This window comes from Mustela putorius, unplaced genomic scaffold (assembly GCF_011764305.1).
Source record: "Mustela putorius furo isolate JIRA1106 unplaced genomic scaffold, ASM1176430v1.1 tig00537227_pilon_pilon_pilon, whole genome shotgun sequence".
NCBI classification, from domain to species: domain Eukaryota; kingdom Metazoa; phylum Chordata; class Mammalia; order Carnivora; family Mustelidae; genus Mustela; species Mustela putorius.
The window spans coordinates 33,486,269-33,502,192 of record NW_025422368.1 but is presented as its reverse complement, the minus strand read 5'-3'; the positions used below and the strand labels follow the sequence as shown (position 1 = coordinate 33,502,192).

Genomic DNA, 15,924 nt, shown 5'->3' with positions numbered 1-15,924 from the left:
TATCTTGGTGTAGAACATTTATTTATTTATTTCACGAAACACTCAAAGTTTAGGTCAGTGGGAAATAATTTTAATCAAAGAATTGTACATTTTCTTCCCACGTATCTTGCTTTGTATTAGGAAATGACACTGCGATCCATTTCACTAAAATATTACAAAATATTTACAAGAAAATATTAAAATAATCAAACACAAAAGGCAAAATGAGATAAAATAAACTTTTTTTTTCAGAAATCTCTACTCCAGTGCCCACTGCACACAAGAAGAGAATCAAAACAAGTAACAAAGATCCCCTGATCACAAGTTTCCAAAGAATTGGAGAAGGGGAACAAATGGGATGAACACGGTGGTATGAAAGGGAATGGTATTAGCAGCACTGCTTCAATAACCAATCTATTCTGAATGAAATAATCCTCTCTTATATGCAATAAATTCTGAACAAGGCTAAACTTTAGGATATTCCTTGAACTCAAATTTAAAAATACCCTGACAGTGAAAGTCGCTCTTTCACAAAGTTTAGAAAGAGCCTCTTTCCCCATGAACCACTGATATGAACAGAAACCTGCTCTGGCATTAAAAGCTGTTACAGGAGCCCTTCCATCTCTTTCATGAAAGCTTCATAAACATCATCCTTAGTCTGCACTGAGACAGGAACAGATGGACCAGACTTGGGAGCTGCTTTGGCAAGAGGCACAGCAGAATCATCCTCTGACTTTCTTTGGGGAGCAGCAGTGGCCCCTTTATTCTCCCGACGTACCCTCAATGCAGTGGGCACGAATCGAGTGATCTCTGCCTTGGGATTAGTGATCTGTGGCTTGGCACTGATGGTTGCTGTTGCTTTCTTCTCAATGGTGGCTGCACTTGTATCATCCGCCTTGGGTCGCTGAATCAAGTTGGGTGGAGCACTTAAAACCCCTGGGTTCGGCAACGGAGCTGGTGGGAAAAGCCCAGGTGGGGCAGGTCCAAGTGGAGGCACCAAAGGTGGGCGCATCATGCCGGGACGAGGTGGAGGGATACCTAAATGAAGGAGAAAACGGGCAGATGAAGACTACGAGGATAAACTGTAACTACTATAAAGGATGTGAAAAACAGGTTGACAATTTTTTAAAAATTGGCAATTGACAGAAAATAAGCTAAAACCATGCTGCTTATTACTATCTGAAACTCAGGAATATGTTTTGATACTAAGGAGTATTTTATTATGAATTAATATTCACTTTCAATCTGTACCCCTGTACTTAGGTTTTCTTCCTGAGTAATGTGCTAAATAAATAGAAAGTTAAACAGGGGCGCCTGGGTGACTCAGTGGGTTAATCCTCTGCCTTCGGCTCAGATCATGATCTCAGGGTCCTGTGACTGAGCCATGCATCAGGCTCTCTGCTCAACAGGGAGCCTGCTTCCCCCCCCCGTCTCTGCCTGCCTCTCTCACTACTTGTGATCTCTGTCAAATAAATAAAATGTTTAAAAAAAAAAAAAGTTAAATACAAATCTGACAATACCAACTGTTTTCAAGTATCATTTCAAATTTGTCCAAATTCAGATCTGACAGCCCAAGACTTTAGTCTAGCTGTATAGTGCAGATACCATCAAGGCCAAGGTGGGGGGTTTGATCCTCCTGCATTATTTACTGATTTCTACACCATTCCTCCCCTGAAAAAGGTAACCCAACAGACAGGAAATGGAATTTTAACCATTAGGGGACATGAATATAACTAATCATAGTATGTTACCACTACTGGAAAAGAATTCATAACCTTTGATGATTCAGACATACCATTGTCATTTACCCAAAACTGCAGATTTAATTTTCTTCAAATGCCACTTTTTAAGACCAAATATAAAATACTAAATTTCACTGAACTTAAGATACTACTGCTTATACAGACTCATAATTATTCCAGATACCATTAAGAGTCCAAGCTGAGCAGTTTAGGAGGAGGTTTTCACTTTAAACCGGGACAGTGTAATGAACTGGAAATACACCTACCACATGTAATAAGAGCACAAGGTAATCTGCCTTTTATTTTCAAACTTTAACTCTGTACTCATGCAAATATATGGAAATATGTGGAATAACTTCACAATTGCTTTCCCCCTCCCCAAACACTCTATTCAAATGGCAAATTTTATCCAAGGTGGTCTCTGCCTGGGAAAAGTCCCTCACAGGACAGGCAGAATCCAGTGCATATACCCTGTGGAAGAACTCAACTTCAACCTAGGCCAAAAGCAATTAAAAAACATCATTTTAGGATACCCCTTGATTTTAGGAAACTAAAATGTGAAAATATGTCTTAGAGCAGATGAAATATATAGTGGTCAAGTTTTTGTACTAGAAATCAAAAGGTTCACCTGGAGGAGCAGGGGGAGGTAGCCTTGGTGGCGGTCCCCGAGGAGGAGGGCCAGGAGGCAGACCTGGAGGTGGCCCTGGGGGAGGGCCGGGGGGTCGGCCTGGTGGTGGGCCTGGAGGCAAAAGTCGGGGTAAAGGCCCTCGGAGTCCTGGCATTCCAGGTGGTCTCAGGAATGGAGGAGCTCCTGAAAAGAATAAAATGACAAATTAAGAGACATACATAGGAAGTCATAACTTGATATAAAGGTAACTCAAGTGTGGCTTGATTTGGCAACTTGAAATCAGGTAACATCAAAAACTGATCAAAATGTAGGTGGAAAAAGAATTCATTCAACAAATATCTGAGCACCAGAGACCTGGAACTGGATTTGTTACAGATCATTTCTCTTTATTTGCCAGTACTGACAAAAAGCATAGCTGCTGCTGCTGCTTTTTTTTTTAATAGCTCAGCTCAACTGGGCTAGGAACTATATAAAGAAAATAATTCTTAAACGGGCTCTTAAAAGCTGAAAATGGAATATAAAGCAGGGTGCTTTAAGGATTCCCCCTGAAACACCGGAAGACATAGCAAGGATGACTGAAGATGACTTAAGAATGGTAATGTGCTTCTGCAAGACCAATCAGAAAATGATGAACTCAAGTGAGGAAAATCTAACTTGACAACTATAGGATGAAAGACTATAAAAGTTCAAATTTCAAGTAACCTTTTCATTCTTACATGCCAAAGATATTAATACTGATTCCTTTTGTTTCTAAAGACCGACATCCAACAATTCCCAACCGAAGAAGGATGCCTGTTAGTATTTACTGTGCCCTAGTCCCATTAGCCATCAATTTAGAATTGGGTCATCTTGTCATATTAAAAAACAGTACTAAAGAAAACACCAGTTTCATATCCAGTTTCTGCCCGTTAACCTCAACTACATGACCCTGAAATGAGAAGAGCTTTGGAGAAAAAGATGGCTGTCAGAAGTACTATGAACTGTGAACAGTGCTATAGGAAAAAATGAACTTATTTCCTTTATCTCTTCGTGACTTATACTAGGATTAGAAAAAACATCGATACCAATGATGTATATTTTTGGAATGAGTTCATCACTCTGATCACAGGTAGACTTGGGTTATTTCCTCACAATGTAGCAGTGCTGACTTACCGGGAGGTGGTCCAGGAGGAAGGCCAGTGGGAGGTCCAGGAGGCCGTAAGGGTGGAGCCGGGGGTGGTCCAAGAGGAGGTGGTCCCGGCATGGGAGGTGCTTGAATCTGAGAAGGAGGAACAGACTGTGGGGGGGCTTGCTGCTGTGAAGAAGCAGTAGATGTGCCATCAGAAAGAGCTTCCTCTTTATGCTGTTTTTGTGATTGCTTTTCTGCTTCAGAATCATCAGAATCATCTTCGTCGTCATCCTCTGAAAATTCTTCTACTTCTCGTCCCTCCTCGGGGATTTCCTGACCTAAGAGAAATATTAAACCAGGTAAATGGAGTTGATTCATTTTTTACAGCCCACAAAATAGTGATGCCTGAAGACATGTGCTCAATTAAGTGCTTCCTTAAAATGAACAACTGAAGAGCCTTCTTCAATAAACTACTTGGATGTGGAGCAATCAAACAATATTCTACTCATCTGTGCTAGTGGAGCACAGTGAAACAAGCTCAGGCTTTAGAACAAGGACCAGGATTTAAATGCCAGTTTAACCACTTATTAGCTGGGTAACTTTGGCAGCTTAGTCTCCAAATGTCTCCAAACCATAATTTCTGTAAAATAAGGATTTATTACTCACTTCAGGGTTGTTGATATACTAAATGGGAAAATGTACACAAAGGAACTGGCAGGAAGAAATACTTGAAAGGTGATTCGATTACTCTTCTATCTCACCTGCCATTCGAAGCATCATGGCTTGAAGAGGAGTCAGCTCCTTCATGTTCTTTTTTTTCTTCCTTGATTTTCCAGGCATATCTGCAAACCTTACACTCAGACCTAAAGGGTGGAAGGAGAGAATGGGGTGGATTAGGAACAACAAAATTCAGCAAATGCACAGTATATAATACTAGAAAGCAACAGATAGGACTGCTGCCCACTATGTGGCAGAAATTAAGTGTTGGAAAGAGTCAGCCATATAAAAGATAGTCTAAGAAGTGCCAACTGGTTGGTAAACGGCTATTGTGATTTACGATCTGTAAAATTCAAAGAATACTATTAATAATTTTATGCCAGTTAAATTGGAACACCCAGATAAAATAATAAGACATTTAGAGAAATATAAACCACAAAAATTAGCCATAGAAGTGATAAAACCAGAACATATAAAATTGAAATGGTAGTTAGAAATCTATTTTTAACTGGCCCAAATAATTTTATAAGGAAGTTCAGCCAAACATTAAATAAAAATTTCCTGTAAAAAGGCACAGAAAAGATGGAATGCAATCTAGAACTAATGAAGCCAGCACAGCCTTGATTCTAAAACTAACCTACTGTAAAATACAGTTGACTGTTGAACATGGGTTTGAACTGAGGGGGGTCCACTTACACATGGGTTTTTGTGATAAATATAGTATAGTACCGTGACTGTATTTCCTTATGAATTTTCAACATCATTTTCTTTTCCCTAGCGAAGTTCACTGCAAGAATGCAGTATATAATACATGCAACATACAAAACGTGTGTTAATCGACAGTTCATCTTAACAGTAAAACTTCTGGTCAACAATAGGCTATTAGTAGTTAAGTTCTGGGGAATTTGAAAGTTATGCATGGATTTTTGATTGTGTAGAAGGTTGGTGCTCCCTGTGTTGTTCAAGGGCCAATTTTATAACCATACTGAATCCAACAGTGTTTTAAAAGAAAAACACATCATAAACATTTAGGGTTGGTCCCAGAAATGTAAGATAAGGGTGAACATTAGAAAAGCCATGAATACAGCTCATTATAATAAACAACTTAAAGAAAAACCGTAACAGCTCTGAACAGACACTTAAATATTTACAACAAAAAAACCTTAGCAAACTAAGACTGGAAGGGACCTTTTTTTAACCCGATAAATGAAGCTATCTGCTATTAAACATTATGCTAAATGGTGCAATATCAGGAGCAGTCTTAGTTGGTAAACATTTACAAAGTTCCACGTGGGCAGGGCTTTAGTTTTCTTTACTTTGTACCCTTTGTCTAGGAAAATTCCTTGCACATAGTAAAAACTCAGTGTAAATATTAGATAAATTGTCAAATCCTAGTAGGAGAGCCACATTAAGCACATGTACATTGGTGAGTACACGTAAGTAAAACAAGATGGCAGAAAAAGAGAAAAATGAGGCAAAGGATCACACAATGCCAGAGAAAAATGAAGCTGCCGTGGCTTTAAGGACTTTCTTTTTTTAGTACTGGCTTCTACGTAAGTCCTAGATAATTCTTTATTACCAGCTCTATGCACCCTGTTAAGATAGCTTTTGGTTTGCAACCATGACTCTTTTTTTAAGATTTTATTTTTTTATTTGAGAGAGAGACAGACAGAGCAAGAGCAGGAAGGAGGAGAAGCAGCTCCCCACAAAGCAGGGAGCCCAAAATGGAGCTTTCATCCCAGGACCCTGGGATCATGACCTGAGCCAAGGCAGACACTTAACCAACTGAGCCACTGAGGTGCCCCTGAAACCATGGCTCTTAAGAAATATCAGGACAGGGGCACCTGGGTGGCTCAGTGGGTTAAAGCCTCTGCCTTCGGCTCGGGTCGTGATCCCGGGGTCCTGGGATCAAGCCCCGCATCGGGCTCTCTGCTCAGCGGGGAGCCTGCTTCCTCCTCTCTCTCTCTCTCTGCATGCCTCTCTGCCTCCTTGTGATCTCTGTCAAATAAATAAATAAATCTTAAAAAAAAAAAAAAAAAGAAGTATCAGGACAAAGATTTGTCATCATTACAAATATGAACAACCACATAAATATAGTGGTGCACACTATAAAACCAATTTCTTTTTTAAAAAATAATCTTATTTATTTATTTTAGAGACAGAGAAAGCACAAACATACATGCACAAGCAGGGGGAAGGACAGAGGGAGAGGAACACTGCATTGAGGGCAGAGCCCAACGCAGGGCTTGACCCCACAACCTTGAGATCATGACCTGAGCTGAAATCAAGAATTGAGACACTCAACCCACTGAGACATCCAGGCACCCTTACACGAACAATCTTAAAAGAAACTCAAGACTTAAAAGACTACCAAGGTGTGACACATCATGTATTTTGTACTGTTCAGTATCTATCACGACTCTTAAAAATTTTCTTGATGAATGTCATGACTTTTAAAAGTACAAGTAACTCAGTCTGATCTTATAATAATCAAATGGACATACATCATACATTATGGATGCTTCCATTAGATGATTCCACTCACAGGTTTAGCTAAATTATAATTATGGTCTGGGCTGATGTGAGAGACAATGAACGCAGAAAATTTAAATGGCTTCAAATGTAAATAAGCAGACTTATCAAAAAACAATAATGTGACTATGGCTTTCTCAATATGGTTATGTGGTTATTCTCCTTTTTTCTTATCCAAACCCACAAATGTCCACCAAGTATTACATGTCCGGAACTTTTAAAGACTTTTGATGTAAGAATGAATAGAGCTCAAAATTACTTTCAAAGATGCATTAATAAATCAGGACCCTCAACTTGTGTGCTACTTATGGATCAAGCCATGGTACTTTCATTTGCACATACCTGACTTTTTTTCTTCATTGTTGTCTCTCTCATTATCATCACGGTGCACAAATTCATCCCCTTCACTTTCTCCATCTGATCGGTCAGTGTCGCTGTCATCAGTACTGTCATCATGCTTATCTTGATCCATGTCCTCAGGATACCCGTCATCTTCACTGGTGCTGGAAACATCATCATCATGGCCCCGTTGAGCTGAGAAGGAGAAGGGATCAGGAAACAAAGATGATTGGACCCTGCTCTATATGGTATACAAAGCAGAGAGAACTGTGCTATTTAACTTCATTATGTAAAATGATTCTGTATATGATAGTTCTTCACATAGTCTGACAATAGTATTTCCATTTGGTAACAATTTTTTAAAAATCTGCTCTAAAAAAAAAAAAAGCCTAATTTAAAACACAATAAACACTTCTGTACTTCCTTATGTATGCTGCTTTTACTTGGGTGAATTCTATGATTTATCCATCTTGTTAGTATGTACATGTAAGCCTCATTTATTTCCCAAGTTCTGAGGACAGTGAACCAGATGTTAAACAGGGCAAACAAAAAAAAAGGGCACTGGAAAGGTCACAAGAGCAAAAGGAACAGTCACTCCTTACCAAGTTCTGGACTATATAACATGTCTTCATCCCGCCTACGAGGGGGAAGATCTAGGGCAAAGCCCACTTTACGGCCATACATTTGCAAGACTTGAGGAGGTGGTGGACCCGGGGGAGGACCAGGAGGTTTTCTGCCAGGGGGCAAACGTGGCACACCATGTCCAAGAAGAGGAAGTATAGAAACTGCCCGTGTTGGAGGTCTGAAAGAAAATTCCACAATAATCACATTCACAGTAATGAGGTATTTATTTCCTCTTCTAAAATATTTTCGAGGGATTTCTTACTCTACATTTACTCAAGTGAGGCATTGCTTACGTTCACACTGCCTTTTAATTCCCACTGCAATAATTTTGGCACTGGACAGTTAAAAGGTACTTTTAAGAAGTGTTATTTAATTATGCTACCGCTTCCTTACCCATAGGCTGAAGTCTTTTTAAGGATGGAGGGTGGCTGGGCACCAGGAAGTGGAATGTCCTGGATCAAGATGTTGGAAGGAGCATGTGGCATATCTGGCAAGGGAATGCTCTCCACTTCCACATGCTGAGCATTCTGAAACAGAGAAAAAAGTTCAATAGTATCAGTGCAATCCACAAACTCAACACTAAAAATTCAGTATCTGAATTTATAATAATCTGCTTTATAACCTGGATTTGCTTCCCACCTAACACTAGTATCAGGGAAAAACAATCCAAAGTCGGTCAATGAATGGAAAAAATTCCTATCACCTTTAAAAGAAACAAAACTCCGCTGTTTTTCTCCCATCATTAACTTTTCCTTTTGGGTTATGGTTTGAAATAGCTGTTTATAGAAATCCCAACTGTTAAAAGTGTCTAGGACCAATGCCACTCTATTAAATATTCTGGATGATAAACAGCATTTATCAACTGACTTAGAAATAGTATATATTCAGTAGTAGAGCTTGGGTTTCTAAAATTAGTCTTCTGAATTTCTGCCACATAATACCTGTATGACTAAGCAAGTTCCTTAGTTTCCTTATCTGTAAAATGGGGCCTATATTACTTACCTTGCAAAAAATGATACAATTAGGTTTCTTTTTTTTTACTTTTTTGGACAAATTCACAATGAAATATATAAATTAGGTTTTTTAAAAAAAGTTTGTATTTATTTATTTGACAGAGAGAGAGATCACGAATAGGCAGAGGCAGGCAGAGAGAGAGGGGGAAGTAGGCTCCCTGCTGGGCAGAAAGCCTGATGTGGGGCTCTATCCTAGGACCCTGAGATCATGACCTGAGCCGAAGGTAGAGGCTTAACGCACTGAGCCATCCAGGTGCCCCTAAATTCTGTTTTGACAAATGCATACAGTTTACACTTCTCAATCAATCCCCAAAACAATCCCAAAGCAAATACTTTTACAAATACTTTCATCTGGGGTGCTTGGGTGGCTCAGTGGGTTGAGCCTCTGCTTTGGCTTGGGCCATGGTCTCAGGGTCCTGGGATTGGGCCCCGCATCAGGGTCTTTGCTCAGCCGGGAACCTGCTTCCCCCCTCCCTCTGCCTTCCTGCTTGTGAACTCTCTATCAAATAAATAAAAATCTTTTAAAAACAGAACAAAACAAACCAAATGCTTTCAACTATAGCTCTGCCTGTTCTAGAGTTTCATACAAATGGAATCCTAACTATGAAAGAAGTTCAACATGCTTTGAGATTTATGTTAAAAAATTTTTTTTCTTAATCTCATGCTGTTTTGAGTATTAGTAGAGCATTCCTTTTCATTGTTGAGTACATATAATTTTACAAATATACTAGTTTGTCTATTCATTATCCTATTAATGGACATCTAGACTATTTCCAGTTTAATCCATCTGTGTTGGCAGATGGATTAATTGCTCTTGTAAGTATGTAACATTAAATTTGCTGGTTCATGGGATAGGATTAGTTTGACAAAAAACTGCCAAGAGGAAGAAGTTCATCATGACCAGTTCTCCCATTAACAATTTTAAGAGCAAATCTAAATGTAACATTTTAGTTTATCTCTCTAGTTAATCAAGAAACTTGATTACCTTGACAGCATCAAAATATTGGCTAAGTTGTGCCCTTTTCTGTTCATATTCTACTTCTAGCTTTCTCAGTTCTTTGTAAATATCTGGATTCTCTTTTTCATAGAGACGTAGGATACGTTCAAAGGTTTCACGCAGCTTTTTACGCTTGTCTTTCAGCACCTTCTCGTTTAACTGTGGTTGCTGCACCGGGTTAAACTCTAAGAGAAAAGAGGAGATATTGAAATCCAACACAAAAAGTCACTTCATTTAGGTTATCAGCTCTATCATTTTATAAAATCTCCTTATACACTAAAACTTCTAAAAGGGCTTTAGTCTAGGTATACACTTTTAAAGTTTTATTAAAAAGAAGTGCAATGGATATTTATTGATACTCCACCCTTTTAAAGATAAGACATTAATTTTACTTTCTCTTCTAAAAAAAGTCTAACATTACCTAATTCATTTTTATCATCACTGTAATAAGAATCAATCTTCATTCCTTTACGCTAACAACTTGGTATTGTGAGGCTTCAGGCAGACCAGTCATTTAATTCTGAGATCTTACGCATTTGAATTCTGTGATCTTTAGCTTCTTCATCTGGGAAATGGGGACATCAAGTACTTCACAATGAAACTGAAGACTGAACGTGACCACAAAATATCCAGTGGTGTCTAGCTCACCACTTTTAATTATTTTTTATAACAAACTGCTGTTCTCTAACTACCATACAATCTTTTCTTTTTCCATGTGTTCAACACAGGGCTTAATTTCAGGTCTTTTGCCCCAAAAGGGATTGCTAGCACAACACTCCCAAGCTCGCCTGGTCAATTATACCTTCTTCCCTACATTTCCCTCCCCAGTGACAGACTCAGAGATCAACTGGCGCATGATCCAAATCGAAACTAGATCCTTTCCTGAGACTTTAAATGTGGATATAAGAATGAAGCTTATAGGAGGAAGAAAATATACCTCAAGCTTGACCTTGTTTTGCACTAATTTTTTACCCATTTTCCACTTCCAATCCCAAGAAGTTCATTAGTAATATGTTGAATGAAACTAATAAGAGTTCAGACCAGACAGATGAATAGTCTTAATAATGATACCCATGCTTGCTAGGAGAGTTTTCCTCTGGGATTTGCCAATTATGGGAGTCAATGTATTGTCTTTTTTTTTTTGCCTTAACTAGTTTGAGTTTCATAAATTGTATAAAGTTTATACATTACACATTATAATTAGAGCCCTGATGAACAGTGTTCCCTTCTCCCTTTTCCTTTTTTTGTTCTTTTAACAGATAACAAGTTTAATTATCTTCTTCCCTACCTCCTTCTACTTTGATTTATTCCAAAGGTAGTCTTACATGACATACTATTCTTAGTGTGATTAATAAAAATGTTGAATGCCTGAGTTTTAATCCCAGCTTGCCAATTCCTAATAGCATGACCATGACGAAAGTTTCTCTCTGTGCCTGAGTTTTCTCGCCCATACCCCAGGTAGGGATAATACACCCACCTAAAAATTGTAACATCTGGAAAAAAATTGGTGCTTAGCAAGATAAGAGCTCAATAAACCCATTACCCCTATTATCTTCTGATAAAACCACATGAATCAATCTGAACTCATTTACTAGGTCATTTAATGTCTTGACGTCCCAGGGATAACAACTGCCCATAGTAGTATTTAAACCAGAGGCAACAAATGGGATCAGTTACAGCAGAATTGGGAACGATTTGGGATCATCCAATCTGACCCAGAACTCTTGCTAGACTAAATGCATGAACTGTGCTACATTATTTAAGAGACCACACTATATAGTATACACTATAACCCCACACAGCTGAACTTTTTTTTCAACCCATTTAATATATTACTGAAATCCACTGTACCTCTTTCACTTACTGATTTTTGGCAAGCCACTTAAACTGAGTAACTTCTGAAAACAAAACTTGCGAAAATCATTTAATTATGCAAAAAAATAAAGGGCAGAAAAATTAAAAATTCTAGTATTAAAAAATGGGTATTTATGGGTTGCGGTAAAATTTCCAGCAGCAGCATCACATAGACAATTCTCAAGCAACTCAGATGCCAGGAAAGATAACATGCAGTTATCTTGTGATTCCAGTTATGACAAAAGCAGTGATACTGAAAATGCGTATGAAGAAACTGAGTAAAATTATTCAAAGAAATGTGAAAAAAGAGAAATCCCAATATGATACATAAGATATTCTATAAAATTAGATTTTAAGTATTTTATGATTTCTTCTACCACTTTAGTGGGTCAATTGTCTTTGTCTTCGTGCTGGAAAAAGTGGGGAATTGATAAATTCATGGTAGTCTAATATTTAGATTTACATTGTAGCTGCCAACATTAAAAAAATAAAACAAAAACTCCCAGGTTCAGTCTTCCCTCAATAACTAATTCAGGCTAAATAACGGCATTCATCTAACTCTAGAAGAGATCCCCAGAGTGCAAATGCTCCCCATCACTCAATTTTGTCTGACACTAAAACTAAATCCAAGTACCATATGTTTTCATGCTTTTTTCTGTTTTTCTCATGCCTATGCTGCTTTGTCATTACCTGTTTGCCTGCCTTTGTGTATCAGACCGTTAGTCCTGCTCTAAAATCTAGCCTTTTAAAACAAATTTTTACCCATTTCATCCAATTTCTCCATGTCCCGTATAATTTGCTTGGGATCCTTCATCTTCAAAACTGCAGCTCGTACCATCATGCGCTGTTTTTTGTTCTTAGGAAGAAAAAAGCACTATGTCAAGAAACTGGACATTCCTGAGTTTTTATTTCGATTTAAATCAAGAATCTACTGAAACTGAAGTTGAACTTATCCTTGGTTTCTGATCACTTGTTTCAACCACCATAACCAAGGCTAATAATTTTTGGCTCTCAAAAAATGTTTTAACTTTACACAAAAAGATAAACACGATTTATTATATGAACTTTCTCAGGCAGGTATTTCTTTAAATTTTGTGATATCTTAAGTAATTACTTAAAAAAAATTAAGATTTTTTTAGGGCTAAATTCTAAAATTATAAACTAAAGTTTTGTAGGATTTGATGCTAAACAATGAACCAGGAAAACCCAGTTAAAAACTATTAAAAATCTGCAATATTTCAGTGTGTTAAAGAATGATACTAAAAAGTAAATACTGTCTTATTCTGGGAGAACACTTTGCCACAAACTCAACGGCTACACAATGAGGAAAATGAACCCACAGAGTCATTTAGAGTCACATTTTTTTCCATTCACTAATTCGGTTGCTTTTAACAAAGCAATATGCTTAACAGAAAAAAAAATTCCTTTCGAAGATATTTATTTAACTCAGTGGGAAAGATAATCAAATATATAATGTTATGATAACCATCATGAACATATCTGCAAAGTTATTTCGGTTAAGTTTCCAAGTATAGCATTTTGGCTTAATAAATTTTATTGTTTGTTGTGAAAAGCATGAAGTATCTTTTCTGATAAATAACTGTAAATATTGTTTGGAAATCTGCTAATCCCAAATAATAAGATGTGCCAAACATCACTTAAGACTAAGAAGATGCTTCTGAAATCCTACCTTCTTTAATTCTCTCTTCCGGGCTTCTTTTCCTTTAAGAGAGAGAGAAAATACAAAACTTTTCAAATCTTGAACACTAGCATTTTGTCCAACTTAATACAGATAACAATAATGTGGGAGGCTATCCTGTGCATTGCAGAATATTTAGCAGCATCTATGGCCTCTACCCACCAGATGCCAACAGCAACCCTTAATTATGCCAACCAAAATCTTGAGATATTTTTGTTGTAAGCTCTCAAAACTAATCTGTCCAAAATTTCAAATACAAAAAGAAAGTTTCAAGCCAATTCCACTTTGCAAGTCAATCAAATTAAAAAATGGGTCTTAGGGGCTCCTGGGTGGCTCAGTGGGTTAAAGCCTCTGCCTTCGGCTCAGGTCATCATCCCAGGGTCCTGGGATCGAGCCCCGCATCGGGCTCTCTGCTCAGCAGGGAGCCTGCTTCCTCTTCTCTCTCTGTCTGCGCCTCTGCCTACTTGTGATCTCTGTCAAATAAATAAATAAAATCTTAAAAAACAAACAAAAAAAAGGGTCTTAATTTTTTGCATGTTTAAAGTTTTCATCATGTGCCCACAACAACACTGGATAACTTTATACAACTGACACCTAGCAATGAATGCTGACTTTATAATTAAGATGTAACAGATTCTCTAGTGTTTGCAAATTTATCACTCCTCTTGTTTATCATTCCACACTAATGGACACTTACGGGCTTGGTCTGTGGGGTTCATAAATTTTCCACTCTTGGTGGATGATGTCGATCTCCGTCCCATGTTGACAATTTGTATGGTTTACTTGTTCATTAAAACAGAAAAACAAAAAAACCTGCAAAAACAAAGAAATAGCTATTCTTCTAATATTTACAGAATTTCTTTTTTTATTTTATGAAATTTCTTTCTACCAATCTCTTGAAAAGTAACATTCCTTTGATTATTAACTTTTTTTTAAAACAGATCACGACTGACTCTGAAACTAAAAAAAAAAAAAAAGTCAGAAACTGCTTCAACAACATGGATAAACCATGAATATGAAAAGCCATTAGTCCTTTCCCTACACCCTTCCTTTCTTTACATGTAGAGTGAAAGAGGAATAAAAAGGAAATGGAAATAGTGATGTGGGTTGAACAATAATGTCACCCTTGTCCCTCTCTATGGTTTTTCTTCACATGTATTCACATCTGTAAGATAGTAAAAACTCATTAATTTAAGCCTGCTTAATGCAAGTTTAGTTCTAATTCACATATAATTCTTGATTCTCAAGAGCTTAAAACATAACTAAAAGTGCAAATATTAAAAAAAAAAATCAAAGTATTACATGAAGGAGTGTCCAAAAACGTCCAGATACATATTTTTCTACTAGTACCTACTTGGCTCCCGATTTCTATTTTTTAATGGTATCTGAAAGGGATGACTGAGAAAAAATGCTTTGCAAGTCTAAATCTTTATTACCCGAAGATACTACTATATCACTCCTTTCTCTTATTTCAATTGTGTAACTTTTAAATACTTATTCTTCCCAACAGTAAAGTCGACAAATTTACTTCCTTTTGAAAGGAGACTTTTAAAGGGTGTGAAAGGGAAGATCATGAGGTGTAGCCCATACAATTAATTATACCTTTCCTTAACGATTTTTGTCAGAAAAGTTCATTAGTTGATGCCTCTTTCAGCAAGCCTTCAAATGCCTTGATTTCTGCTAAATGCTTCGGAGTTGTTCCAGGGGCAACTAATTTATCCTGTCCAGGGTTTCCTTCTCAGAAAACCCGGGGAGTGGGGGAGAAGGGAGGCCGAAACACGACTGGTATAAACACAGGCTCTCCGGTCTTTGATGGCCCGTTACCATTTTTGCCGTCCTCTCTCAAGGACCCTCGGGCTCCTGTTTTGACCCTCTTCTCCCACAAGGGAAACAAAGGACGGACGGGCATTCGAGTTTCTACAGAAGACCACGGAGCCCAAGTCTGCACAAACTACTTTTAGCCCGAAAGCAGTAACGGCAGGGAAATCGGGCGACAGAACCGAAGAGGCTGCAGCGGGTCGGGGCCCAGATCCACCAAGAGAAGCAACAAGCAGCAACTGCCGAAACCATAGCGACGGTTGACCCGGACTCGAGGTACAAGAAGACGTCAAATCTAAAGCAACCGGTCAACGAGCACAGGTAGGAGGCGGCGCTAACCGACTCGGGAGAACAGCAGCTTAACTGCTGGAAGCCGCGCGGCCCCTGGCTCCAAGATCCCCCCCGGTCCGTGACCAGGGAGACCCAAGCCGCGAAGAGGAGGAACCGGGCAGAGAGGGGCCTGGCGTCCCCGAGGCAACTGCGCGGGCCCGGAGCAGGGCGGGAAAAGACGAAGAAACGGAGTGAAACAGTCCTGCACACTCACACTTCTGCTGGACTCCTGGCACTGCGAGAAGCGGGGAGGGGACGATTCTCGGCCTCTTTTACGTCGTAGGGGCCTTCACCTCTGCGTGCCGGTCAGCCACCCAGCCACCGCCATCTTGAAAGCTCGCGCCCCTCCGCCATCCTTACGTCACTTCCTCTGCCTAAGAGCTCAGATCTTAAGTGTTTCTCCGCCCTGCCACCATAGAGAGTAACCAAGAACTCTCCGACCAGAGTCTCTTCCGCTGCAAATCAGTACCAATTAGTTGACTCTCCGCTAAGATCCCGCCCCCAGGGAGCGGAACCAGGTTGATTGACACTTCTTTAGATCAAT

General features: G+C 38.7%; 1 protein-coding gene across 1 annotated transcript; it reads right to left on the bottom strand.

The window, feature by feature from the left end:
* WBP11 (WW domain binding protein 11) lies at positions 1-15,751 on the bottom strand. The gene is made up of 12 exons (XM_004755787.3): positions 15,595-15,751; positions 13,930-14,045; positions 13,224-13,255; positions 12,296-12,389; positions 9,668-9,864; positions 8,063-8,196; positions 7,648-7,847; positions 7,049-7,240; positions 4,219-4,320; positions 3,502-3,795; positions 2,350-2,532; positions 1-1,017 (listed from the first exon to the last, which is right to left on the bottom strand). Exons 2-12 carry the CDS (start codon positions 13,991-13,993, stop codon positions 584-586), a joined length of 1,926 nt encoding a protein of 641 aa, XP_004755844.1. The 5' UTR covers positions 13,994-14,045; positions 15,595-15,751; the 3' UTR covers positions 1-583.
* Between the last annotated feature and the right edge of the window lie 173 nt (positions 15,752-15,924).

Coding starts and splice junctions, on each gene's coding strand:
- WBP11 (XM_004755787.3), bottom strand. CDS start 13,993: ATGGGACGGAGATCGACATCATCCACCAAGAGTGGAAAATTTATGAAC. Junction 13,256..13,929: donor GAACCCCACAGACCAAGCCC/GTAAGTGTCCAT, acceptor TCTCTCTTAAAG/GAAAAGAAGCCCGGAAGAGA. Junction 4,321..7,048: donor CAATGAAGAAAAAAAGTCAG/GTATGTGCAAAT, acceptor TCCACCCTTTAG/GTCTGAGTGTAAGGTTTGCA.